Source organism: Xiphophorus couchianus, chromosome 14, assembly GCF_001444195.1.
Source record: "Xiphophorus couchianus chromosome 14, X_couchianus-1.0, whole genome shotgun sequence".
NCBI classification, from domain to species: domain Eukaryota; kingdom Metazoa; phylum Chordata; class Actinopteri; order Cyprinodontiformes; family Poeciliidae; genus Xiphophorus; species Xiphophorus couchianus.
This window is the reverse complement of record NC_040241.1, coordinates 15,775,341-15,788,426: the sequence shown is the minus strand read 5'-3', so window position 1 is coordinate 15,788,426 and position 13,086 is coordinate 15,775,341. Positions and strand designations below refer to the sequence as shown.

At 38.9% G+C, this 13,086-nt stretch overlaps 1 protein-coding gene across 1 annotated transcript in view; it reads left to right on the top strand.

Annotated features, from left to right (window-relative positions):
* The window catches only part of dhx15 (DEAH (Asp-Glu-Ala-His) box helicase 15), a 32,557-nt gene extending 20,514 nt beyond the window's left edge, over positions 1 to 12,043 (top strand). The window contains exons 7-14 of the mRNA XM_028038978.1: positions 2,238 to 2,324; positions 2,710 to 2,859; positions 3,293 to 3,401; positions 7,419 to 7,610; positions 8,775 to 8,897; positions 9,702 to 9,892; positions 10,530 to 10,699; positions 11,514 to 12,043. Coding sequence (XP_027894779.1) covers positions 2,238 to 2,324; positions 2,710 to 2,859; positions 3,293 to 3,401; positions 7,419 to 7,610; positions 8,775 to 8,897; positions 9,702 to 9,892; positions 10,530 to 10,699; positions 11,514 to 11,631 — 1,140 coding nt within the window. The 3' untranslated portion in view covers positions 11,632 to 12,043. The remainder of the gene's footprint in view (positions 1 to 2,237; positions 2,325 to 2,709; positions 2,860 to 3,292; positions 3,402 to 7,418; positions 7,611 to 8,774; positions 8,898 to 9,701; positions 9,893 to 10,529; positions 10,700 to 11,513) is intronic.
* The last annotated feature ends 1,043 nt before the right edge of the window (positions 12,044 to 13,086 follow it).

Below are 13,086 nucleotides of genomic sequence, written 5' to 3'. Positions count from 1 at the left end.
GCTCTTCTACTCGCAACGAATACACGGCAGTAAAAAGATATTGACTGAGCACATATCCTTCACAGCAAAACATCCAACGTGCCACTGTTTACCACAGTTGTGGTTTCTTCTTAACATTAAAGCAGCAAAACACCCTGCCTGGGTTGTGTTGTTTTTTTAAAGGAAGAAAGCATATTGATGCAGCTCTGTCTTATTTATTTCTAATACTACATTATCAAATGCAGTTGTAAGATTTTAGATGTTAGAGTTAGGATTATGGCATTCCTTAACGACAAGCAAAATGATGAAATTACTAGTAATGGATACTGATGAGTCCAGAACCCCTCTATCCATCCATCCATCTGAACAGTGACCTCGATGGAAACACCCGCCATAAATTAATGACAACTTAAACATTTATACCTTAAAAAGGATTAAACATTAATTGCAAACACTGGATTTGAGTAAATATGGCAAGGAGAACTTGCGCTGAGGTATGAAAGTATCTATCTGTGTCTTTGTATTGATCTTCTTTACACTGTTCATCCTTGCTTCTCACTACCTTTTGTTGGATTTTTGCAGGTTTTGTATTTAAGGCCAGAGCTTAATTGTCAAAGTTATTTAATCCCAGCTCTTGATCAGCTTCTCATTTCTCAGCAACCATGTTGAAAGACACATCCTTTAGTCATTGAAAAGATGTTGATGCATTTAAGGAGGATCAATTCATTGGCATCAAGCAGAGAAAACGATGCAGAAACCACTAAAATTGGGTTGAGAACTCGCCAGCGTCTTAACAACTGGGAGGATAGTGGGGAACCATTGTCTTTCAGGAAGAAATGCAGTCGGAAATAAAACCCTGAATCACTGTGATCGGTGATCACTTAAACGTTTGGTGACATCAAATCGAAGGAAAACAACAACGTAACTCAGGGCTATGTGCAGTCATGAAAGTCAAAAAATTTTCACACCACTATGTAAAGGGACCTCGAGTGAACAGCTGTGTACCCTTAAAAAATCCGCTGTTTAGTGTCTAACCAGAGAAAAAGGTTTCAATTTGTAAGGGAACATAAAGATTGGACTCATGGAAGAAGGTCATGTGGCCTAATGAGTCCAGATTTACAACTTTTAAACTTTAAAGCCTTTTTGAGGTAGAAATATTGAATTTATTTTTTTCTGACAGCTGAATAGATTACTTACTACATATGGTCTATGTTTGCTATTGGCACAAAAGAAGAGGAAATATGGCAAGTCATGTCATCATTACAACTTTTGCCAATATTATCACATCACAGGTTTTCCTAACATCATGCAGCCCTATAGTGAACTCTGCTAATTTCATTATGGAAAATCCTGGAGTTGAACGTAAAGACTGTGCACTTGGCTGCAAAAAATTGTCCAAGAAAATGCCCAAACTAAGTTCATAGCAAAGATTTACCTCAGTTTGTATTCAAAGTAAAGCTGTTGGTGCCAACATTGCACAGCAGCAATCAAGAGCAAGCCACGAACAGTGAGGTAGGCACAGTTGGTGCATCCCTAGATAGCAGTGCTTCAGATATCAAGAAAGAAATACTTGCTTCACACAAGTCCTCATTGTGGGGAGAAAAGAGGTATGATAAAAGAAAAAACAATATTGTTTGGTGCTCCATTTTAGAAAAATGAATTATTTTCTGTGCGCCTAAAGAATTGACTTGCACAAAGAGTTTATAGACCTACAATCTTTTTTCACATCTTTCCTGTTATTTAAAATTACAGTGTATTTTATGTGATGGTAAACAGAAGGAAGTACAGTAAGGGGAACGATGCTGAGGGTCTGTTTTTCTTCAGTAGAGACAGGCAAGCTGGTGTGGCTTGATGAAAAGATGGATGGAGCTAAATACTTGGCATTCTGGGGAGAAACCCCAATAAGTTGTTAAAGATTTGAGACTTGGATGGAGGTTTAACTTCCAGCAGGTCTCAGAGCATATTCATTTGTTAGCCAAGGTGCAGATCCAGTTCTAGTTGAAAATCTGTGGAAAAAAAAAAAAAAAAATTTAACTCAGTTATTGTGTTGATTACCACCTTCAATCAAAAAGCACATATATGATGCGAATTGCAATGACATCTTAATATTCCATGACCAGCTGAAAGCAAAGCACTGTGCTGTTCGCCTGATGGAACACACATGAACCTGATTTCAGTCGAGCCAACCTCTTAGATCCCATCAGTCTTTCCGGACACCTTGGGTGGATCATTTAAATCATGTGTCCTCATGTTCACAGCTCGTTGTGTCAACAAACATCGCCGAGACGTCCCTGACCATCGACGGAGTGGTGTTTGTAATTGATCCCGGATTTGCCAAGCAAAAGGTTAGCTTCCCCTTTCCCCCCGCAACTCCTTATCTGCTGCGATCATCTGCGTCTGTTGCCTGAGAATCCTCAGATAAACACAGCAGTGCACAACTGACAGCAGCAAAGATGGAAAAGCCTGTTATTTATTCCCCTGACATTTCACCAGCCTGAAGCCAAGTCATACACTCGGCACAAAACAAGATTATATATTCACCGTGGTGAATTGGGCGCATGTGTCACTCTGCAGCTTTTTGTCATCATCTTGTAGATGCGCTAGATGTTACTTTCTTAATTTTTTTCTTTAAAAAAAAAAGAAAAAAACAGCACTACTCTAGTGTAAGCATTTCTGGGTTTTTTTTTCCTGTTTAAATCATTTCAAGCCTTTTCTCTCTGTTTCTCTCAGGTGTACAACCCACGCATCAGAGTGGAATCCCTTTTAGTCACAGCCATCAGCAAGGCCTCGGCTCAGCAGAGAGCGGGTCGCGCTGGACGAACTCGCCCAGGAAAATGTTTCCGCTTGTACACAGAGAAAGCTTACAGGACAGAAATGCAGGTGAAAAGCGGTGTGGCTTTAAGATGACTGAAATTATATGAAATATAAACTCAAGACGATTTCTTATATATGCCATTCTGCAGTGCCTCAAGCATCTTGTATCCCCCAGAGCGACCTTATAGCTGTAGAGAATTTGCTCTCGCGACTCTTGGATTTCAGGATCCTGATTCTAAATCACCTTCTTAAGATGTGTTAACAACATGGCCACAGTGACAAATGAACTTCTAAAACCCAGTTTTCCACTTTCCTCAGGGTAATTCTATCCCATCACTCTTAGTGGCATGGAAATGTTTCTTTTTTAAATAGCCCTTCAGATGCCCTACACTCCCTGTTTCTGTTTAAGCTGACATATGACTGATTCATGAGTAGATAATAATCACCGTGTCTGATTCACTTTAAATTGTTCCTTGGGCTTCCTTTCTAAATGGCACAGGACAACACATATCCAGAGATCCTGAGGTCTAATCTTGGCTCTGTGGTGCTGCAGCTGAAGAAACTGGGCATTGATGATCTTGTGCACTTTGACTTCATGGACCCTCCAGGTTAGTTTAAAGATGACATAGATTTGCCTTTACAAATTACTTTAAAAAATACTACTTTATTATTTACTTATTTTGGAAATGGGGCACAATTGAGTTGAATCCATAGGAACAGGAAAGATGATCAGAGTTCGAGTGAAGACAGATTAAGCTAAATATAAGAATCTGCGGAAAGACTTTAAAATTGCCGTTCAGATCCGATTTGATTAAGCTGGAACATAGAGGTAGAGAAGGATGCAATTGTATACCACACTTTTCAGATGAATAAAAATATGTTGTTTTTTTTAAAGCCATGCATCCTGCTCCTATTACTTTGTAGTTATTCACAACTTTGTTCTAATATCTCACATTCACTCCTGATAAAATACATTAAAGTTTGTAGTGTGATGTGGCATAATGGGAAAGATGTAAGAACTATGATAGCTTGAACACTCACACAGGAGCAATCAGCATGCTGCAGTTTTTCATTAGATTCGAGTAATATTTGTATAATACAGAGGACATCAGAAAAACACTTTCTTCTTCCAAGCTTTTTAGTCACAATTTTAGATTTATTCTGCCAACTAAAAGATAAGCCAGAGCCAAACAGATGGAATAGGTCTCCACAAAGACAGTCCAACTGTGACGGTCGTGGTCATGTTTTAGCTTTGGCAAAGTTCATCTAAAAGCATTTAACAACTTTTCACGTTGTAGTTTTAGTTACATCTCTTTAGAAATCACTGTCAGCACTTTTTTCAGGGCAACATAGACATCAACAACTTTGATGACTGCTCCATGCTGCTTCTCTGCACATTATCATTAGCTGAACATCTTTCCTTTGCACTTTATTGCATTCTTTAATAAACCAAGAAAGACATCTGGACTGTATCTTAAACAGTTTGTGTCTAATTGAGGTATCAGGTTATTGTATTTTGTAATGTATGTATTTTGAGATCCTCCTGAAGAAACCACCCACCTCTTCCTACCCCTAACCTCCATCTCTCCCTCCTCCCTTTTCTCACCATAATATAGTTTTCATCTCACCTCTGAGATTAAACCCATCTCTCCCCGTCCACTGTGGCAAACGCCATTTGGAGAATGAAATTGGTTACATCAATAGCAGCACTATCACCTTAGCAATTGCCTTCCCTTTATATTCCTTCAGTGAAACGTGACTGACCTCCAACACTACGCTCACATTCCTCACAAAAACGCGCAGGTATACATCAACATATGGGATTGGCCTTGTCGGCGGAGTCTTAACTGGGAACAGTGGGGTGAAGGAAAAGGGTGGAGGATTACCTTTTTATTTATTTGATCCACTCAGGGCAGAAGGTTTCTCCTGATGTAGCTCCTGCACAGGCTGGTAGCAGGAGCTACTTGGGTGCAGCAAATGAAGTCTGATTTAAGTCTGAGAGTTACTAGACAGGTCTTATAACATGTATTTACAGTGGATCACTTTTTATATGCTGTGCTGAAGGTCTCTCACTGGGAAAATGGCCAATATTGACTGAAGGAATTGATAAATATACTGCATGAACCTTTAGAGATGGGGCTTTTTTGTCTGTAACTGTTTTTATTAATAATTTTGGTATGTTTTAGTAATGTTTGAAAAGTAATTGCTGAATTTGAGTTTTGGTGTTTTTATCATTTAAGACAGAAAAACCACTAGTTTATCTTGCTTTTCTTTCAACGGGAACGAACAGTCCTTCTCTTTCTCTTTCCACATGCATTTCTTCAGAACTGGAGCAACATATGAATTTCACATGGTTAAGGTATAGCTCAAGCTTGAGTTGGTAAATAACGGTGTCAATCAAAAGAATCCATGACTTGATCAGGCAGAATTTCTAGTCGCATTTTAAAATTGAACAAATTCGGCTTCTTTTTCATGTACTTTACACTACAGGTGGGCAATATGGACTTAGATGTTTATCACAATATTTTGTGGTACGATTGTGATAACTACAAAAATTAAAATGCTATTATTTCTTTAGGTAACCGTATGGCTATGACTGCATGGCACTCATAGCACAGCATTCAAAGCGCCATAAAACAAATATTGCTTTTGAAAACCCCCTAACCCTAACCCCATTTCCTGAAGAATCCCATTTTCAATAGGTTTCTTCAGGATGCCACTTACTTGAAGAAGTGTGATTTGTCTCATTATTCTGAACACAGTAACTGCATTTAATCATATTTTCAAATTTGCTGACATCTATTGACACTCTCATGGAACAAAGAGTGGGGAAAATTGTAAAAACTAACATTTTCAGTATTACTACCAGTTTTATGTTTTAATTAACATCATTAATTAAAATTGATCAAGCCAATGATGAATCATAATTCCTATCATAAGAAAATGTTCACAATAAGTGATAAACAATGCAATAAATGGCCACCATTACTGTACACATGTAGATTTCTATCCATTATAGTGGGATGTTTGCTAATACGCCAAAAAGTTCAGTTTTGGTCTCCAATGAGCAGAGCATTGTCTTCCATATGTTTTCTGTGTTGTCACCTATATTAATCATGATAGACTTTTATTTCAAAAACGGTTCTGTTCTTTGTTCTCCCAGCACTTTGCTGGGCCAAATTCATTTTCCTGGTGACATTTCCAAAATGCGCCTTTCACAACCGATGTGGTTCAGTGTACCTTTAGCCTTTTGCCTCATTGATTTTAACCTGGGTTAATACATCGGATTCTTGTGTGTCGAGCCAGTCGATGTTTGTTTTCTGATGAGTTGCGTTACATTTAGATTGAATTTCCACGCTGGTTCATCTTGCTAGCTGTACTTGGAAATCGGATTTTCACCTTTTGTTCAGCCCAACACAAGCCATCAGAATGGTAAGTAATCTGGCCGACATTCACCGTGTGGAGGAGAAAAAAAAAAAGTAAAAAGTAGCTTTGATAGACTAAATCAATATTTGTTAATCATAAAAAACCACCTCCCTGCTGTTTGAAATTGAATTTTTTTTTTTAGAAGCACTTGAGAGAAATGAAAGTGAGCAAACACCAGAGTCGGTGTTTGAAGCTAATTTTCAGTTAACATGCAACTGGTCATTAGGCGTCAGCTCTTGAGAAGCCAAAGGTCAATAATTGCATCTGGAGGAAAAATCTTTTAACCAAACGGTGGAAGCCTTTTGTGTTTAAGCATTAAGTAGAAAGTTCCCCTGTAATTACATTAGTTGTTTGGGATTGCCAGAGTGTAGGATGAAAAATGAGCTCTGCCATGATTGCTTCTCTGCAATGCCGCTGTCGAACGTAACTCCGGCCATCACATAACAGGAGCCATCTCATTCTGATTCACCTCATGCATCTGGCTGCCAAATCTGCCAACTGCTTCCATTTTAGTGTTTGTTTCGTTTCTTAAAAGGCATTTGTCTTCTACTAGAGCTCATAGTACAACAGGTGATGGAAGTGTTTTCTCTGCTCCCGGTCCTTTGAGGGCCAGGTTTATTTTTTGAAAAATAAACCTGACAGATGGAGCTTTCGATTTAAAAGTAAAATAAAAACAATGAAACCTGATTTACTGACTCACATTATGAACTACATAATCGGGACTGATAAAATAATATAAAAAACACAAGCTATAACCTAGCTTGCATACAGACAAAACAGTTGGGAGAAGGGGATTTCTGAGTGGCAATAATAACGCCATCCAGATGTAGCATTAAATAAAGCTTACATTTTATTTGTTTAATTGGACTGACAACCATGCACACAAATATAACAGTTGTTATAGTTAACGCTAGATAAAACAAATACATATCATGTCATTTGGCATAGCATTTAGAAAGAAACACATATTTTAGCTTCTATATGTTGGCAAAAAGGACAGTCGGTGCTTGTACTCATGATAGTTTTAATAATATCTGACATATTTTTGTTTGAAAGTCAATTCAAATTGTACTCTTCAAGTAACGCTGCTATGAAAGAATGACAGTTTTGCAAATTGTCTGCATCTGCCACCTGTGTGCTTTCCACCTGTGGGGTTGGAGCACTTTAACAGCCCGTCGCTCCCACTCTGTCCTCCCCAGCCCCGGAGACCCTGATGCGAGCGCTAGAGCTGCTGAACTACCTAGCAGCGCTCAACGACGACGGTGACCTGACCGAGCTGGGCTCCATGATGGCGGAGTTCCCCCTGGACCCACAGCTCGCCAAGATGGTCATCGCCAGCTGCGAATTCAACTGTTCCAATGAGATCCTTTCCATCACCGCCATGCTGTCAGGTAATGCTCAGAGCTGTTGTGTGAGGCTGGACTGACCAGAGAGCTCAAAGGACATGTACAGGGCTGCTTTCAGGTCCAGATTCCCAAACAGTAATAAACATTTATACCAAGACTGGAACTGGTCACCAGCAAACGTTTACCTTGCCTATAAAACTTAAAAAAATAAAAAAATAAAAAAATCTATATATATATATATATATATATATATATATATATATTATTGGACTTGTTAAGCTAGAAGCAAATTAATTCAATACTATTATTATGTCCCCCTTATATTGTAGTTCTTAAAAAGAAGCTCACAAAATTTGGCATTTTTTGGTCAAAGCTTTGCAAACCCCCAAAAATGAACACAAAAATTTGATTGTTTCAACTCCACTTCGTAGTTGTTTAAGGCCACTTAGAATACGTGTCATGTGTACCTTCAGAACTTAACTACAAGGCAAGTGGAGTAAAAAGTCAGTAGTGTCAGCTGTTTGCGAGGAAGAAGGGTGGTGGGGGGAGGGGAAATAAATGTCTGTACAAAATGTATAGGTGTAGCTGGAGCAGCACTAGCACGCTACGGCAGTAATTGCACTTCGGGCTTGCCAAAGCAGAATGCTGCTCATTGAGATGAATCTTGACGCCTTTGAAGGGAGTGTGAGGGTCTTTGAGAGCGAGGAAATGGATTTAACTAGCTGTTTGGACGTGGTGTGCACTTAAAGCAGCTGTTTCAGGATGGAAGGTTTTTGCTGAGTTCATTAAAGCAAGCAGCAGAAGCTCACCTGAAAACGCCGCCGCCACAGCAACCAACCGTGAGGCTCAATAAACACAGCTTTTATCCATTAAAGGCACAATCAAGCACGTTCGATGTTAAGCAGGCCAGGAGCAAATTGACAGAGGGTAAAGGGCAGAACCAGACAGCCTCACTGAATCAGTTCTGTTAGATTGTGCACTTGTTTGGGCTGGTTGTCAGATGTTAGCTGTAACTCGTCTAAAACCAGGCTACTGTGGAGGAGGATGGAGAATCCCATCATCCTTCCTTCTCTTAGACCCTCCTCTCCTTTTCACCCGTAAACTCTTGGCAATGCACTGTGCCTCGTTTGAGGCCTTGTTCTTCCCTCTGTTGGATTTGCTTAACTTATCCCTGTGGGCGGCTGGGGGGCCCATACCAACCTTGTTTAGTCCCACAGTGCTTCGTTCGACCCACGGAGGCCAAAAAGGTGGCTGATGATGCCAAGATGCGCTTTGCCCACATCGACGGAGACCACATGACGTTACTCAACGTTTACCACGCCTTTAAGCAGAGTAAGTTATATATTTATTATTCTATGTTACACTAGTTTACATGTGGATTCATCATATTATTGAAAAGTTACACTGTAGGGTTACCAGGTGGATCAGTGCTTGGTCAATGTCATTGTCCCCTGTTCGATTGTTGGGCCATTTACTGTGTGTCTTCTCTTTCTTCCCTTCTTCCTGTTTAGTAACTAATGAATAAATCCACAAAAACCTTTAAAAACTCATATTATATAGATTAATTACATACAATCTGATGTTTTTAAGACTTCATTTCTGTATATTGTGATGATTTTCTGCTTACTGCTAATGAAAACATTACATTTTAGACCAGATCAATTTTAATACATAAGAGTAGGCTAAACGAAGAGTATGTTTAATACATGTCACTTTCAAAAGTTTCGTTAATCTGACAAACAAAACTCATTAAAATGCATATTCTAATTTAGTGAAAATGGCTGTGCATATTTGAGTAAATCATCAACAAACTGTGATCCTTTAGTTAGTGAAGGAGTCTTTAAATAAATGGATGATAATGCCTGTATCAGTAATTGACCATTTTGATAAATATTATCAAAATGGAGATGTTACCTGCAAAATGTTTCCACAGTAAGTGATAACTGTAATTCAGTCGGCAGACATTTGTTTTAAAAATATCATCTAGTATTCACATTTTGAGGAGAGTTTGAGGCTTTAATAACATGCAAGTTAGAGATACAAAATAATTCAAATAAATTAACTGCAGATTAAGTTCTCGGTAATATTAATATTTGAGACAGACCTGCTAAATCCCTCTCTGTCACTTTGTCACAGACCACGAGTCCACCCAGTGGTGCTACGATAACTTTGTAAACTACCGCTCGCTGATGTCAGCAGACAACGTTCGGCAGCAGCTGTCAAGGATCATGGATCGCTTCAACCTGCCAAGAAACAGCGCCGATTTCAACAGCAGAGACTATTATCTCAACATCCGACAAGCGCTGGTCACTGGCTTTTTCATGCAGGTCAGCGATCAGTCTGGTGGAGCTACTCTCATATTTAAGCTAAAAGTATTCATTTGTTGCTCCATGAAGCTCACCCTTTTAGAGGTTGATCCTTCGAAAATCAGGTTTTTCATATTTGCAGAACACTTGCTGAAAACACAGCGGGGAGCTACAGGCACACACACACATTTAGTGCCGTTTTGTTTTAACCACATAACAAGAAATCCTATTAATTTGTCTCTTACTCAGGGATACAAATGGTGGCTTTGCAAGAAGCCATTTTCAGGGCCACCTGAAACAAGCAACCTGACAAGTTGAATTATGGTGCTAATATTGAAATATTTGTCAACATTAACCTTTATCTCAGAGACAAATTTGCAGCTCATGTTCAAGGGTTCGCAGTGTTTGGTTATCACATCTTTGTTTGGAAAGGCCTTTATTGAGACTGATTGCCTTGTTTAATCACGACCGGCACAGAGCCTCGACCAAGTGACTAGAGGGTTGGTGGTTGTGGGGGGATTAGTCGTTTGAGGGCTTAAAAATTGGCTTCAAGTACTTGCTCTTTTTTCAACCATGCGGGTCAACAATAAAGAAATTTTAAAAAGTGTATTTCAATTTGTTTGGATGTTTCCTTCATAATTGTCTGTTCTGTAAATAGGTTGCTCACCTTGAGCGCACCGGCCATTACCTGACGGCAAAGGACAACCAGGTGGTGCAACTACACCCCTCCACTGTGCTGGACCACAAACCTGAGTGGGTGCTCTATAACGAGTTCGTCCTCACCACCAAAAACTACATCCGTACGTGCACGGACGTCAAGCCGGAGTGGTGAGTTTCAGATTGCTTGTAAATATGTCACTGTTCTACTCTGTTCATGTTGAGTTATGATAAATTTATCAGATTGTATTATTCTGTGTAGAAATTGGCTTCAACAAGCTTTAAGGCCCATCACTCTAGAATTTAAGAGTGCCTTTTAGAAGTATTTTATTCATTCATTCTGTAATTTATCAACCACAAACTTCAATGTTTTCTCTTTATGCTTTATGGACTGAAACTAAATAATGTATAATTACTGTGTGAAATGAAAGGAAATGAAGTTAAACATTTGGCAAATATGACATTCATTGTGATTAATTGTAACGCTATAGTGATATTAATGTGATTAATAGAATTTTTTAATCTATTGACAGCACCAGATGAAAAATAGACTTGAATTCTTGCTTGTAAATTGACGCATGAAGTTGTGGCCTTGTCTTTTTTAAATTTTTTTATTTGAAATCCTTGTATCATTTCCATCCTATCTCACAATATCGATAAGAATAAGTTTGCAAGGTGCTATATACTTTATTACAAAAACAATTGAAAAATACGGTGACAACAACATACGTGATTCAAACTAACAAGCCAGTCACACCGGTGCGTCTTTCTGAGCAACCAGCTAACCTGAAACAATCCTTTTAGCTGTTTCTGTTCCCCCCGTGTGACCTCGTACAATTATGTTCCAAATTTGTTGTGTGCTTGCTCCAGCGGTCGCCTCGTGAATATGGAAGAACGTATTTTTTGTTTTGTTTTCGTTTTTTTTTCTTCCCCACAAGAAAACACGGGAGATAATTTGTGACTGTTGACTTACCTTCTTTTCCAGGCTGGTGAAAATTTCCCCGCAGTACTACGAGATGAGTAACTTCCCTCAGTGTGAAGCAAAAAGACAGTTGGAGCACATTATTGCAAAACTCTCATCCAAGGAATACACTCAGTTCTAAGAAGGCCTGCGAGTGCTGCGGCAGTACAAAGTGTAAATATGAACTCATTTTAGTGTTCTGTCTTTTTAATTCCCACGAAGGACACAGTGTGACTGTTTTTTTTTTTTCCCCTTCACTGCACCAAATGCTTTCTCATGATTCATGAACTGTGGGCTATATTTACTGGACCTTTTTTAAGCATCATTGCAAACAGGCTAAATAGGTTCAGAAATATCTTATCAGAAAATGAAAAATTCTGTCTGATGCATGATACTTTATGTAAATTTCAACATCCCTTTGTTTATTGCTACTTTAACAGCATTAATCTATTAAGAGTGGCTTTTGATCAGATGTAATTAAACAGCATTTTGATGTAATGTTCATCTCATTTCCCGTCAGCTGTTCAGTTTAATAAAAAATGCATTTGTAATAACTCTTTCTCTCTGTCATCATTACAATTAAAGCATAATCTGCAAATGAACTTCTCATTCGCTCACTCAGATCATTCACTTCCCGACCTGTGAAATCCAGCCCGTTTTTCCTGCCTCTTTGGGGACGTTAAATCTTCTTACTGGGGTATTGATAGCTCGAGAAACAGTTGGAGTTGAGGAGGAATGTTAATTACAAATGTTTCAGAACAAGATCAGTGTGAAAATCCCTGCTGTGCCAGATCCTGTTCAGGCTGCGCTGCTTTGGGCCGGCGCCTCTTGGATGTGGAAGGTAAAGGCGTGGGGTTGAGAGAATCATAATTTCCTCTGTTTTCTATTTGGCAATGTAGTTTAAGTCTGAAAGATATTTTGTTTTGAATTTATTCTACAGGCAAATGCAGTTAGAATGTAATAGATCTGTGATATTTCACTCTTTTTTTGTTTTTACATCAACTGTTCACTGATTAACTAAAAATAGAGGCAGCAATGAACAAGTGAGCATTTTTACAACATCTCTGTAGCGTCTGGATGTAGGCAGGCAGAGATACCAGACCTGCATTGGGACTGTTTTTTTAAATTAAGCCTGCAGATTTTGTAATATGCCACGTCAGGAAATAACCACGTGTGCTCCAATGTTTTTGACTGTTGGGGAAACGAGTTTCTGAGTGGTCGGCCTTTTGCTCGGGAACACACAGAGCGACACAAAAAGTCTCCGTCTGACTAATCAGGCCAATAGAAAAGCCATTAGACTGAGCTGATCTGGAAATTATATGGGATTGATCCTGAGGTAAGAACAGTTTTTCATGCTCGGTACTTCCGATTGATTCACGCTGCCATAATTACAAATGAAAATCATTATGTCTCCAAGCTGCATTTTCTCCAGCGTCTGACGCGAGCGCCGTGATGATGGTCTGTATGAATGAGTATACTCAGACATCCTTGTCAACACCTATTAATACTGGATAATTAATATTAATAAAATGGTATTTGCATGTATTTCTTTTCAAAGCTATTAAAAGTGTGAAGGTTATTCGAGGCCAAGGATGTA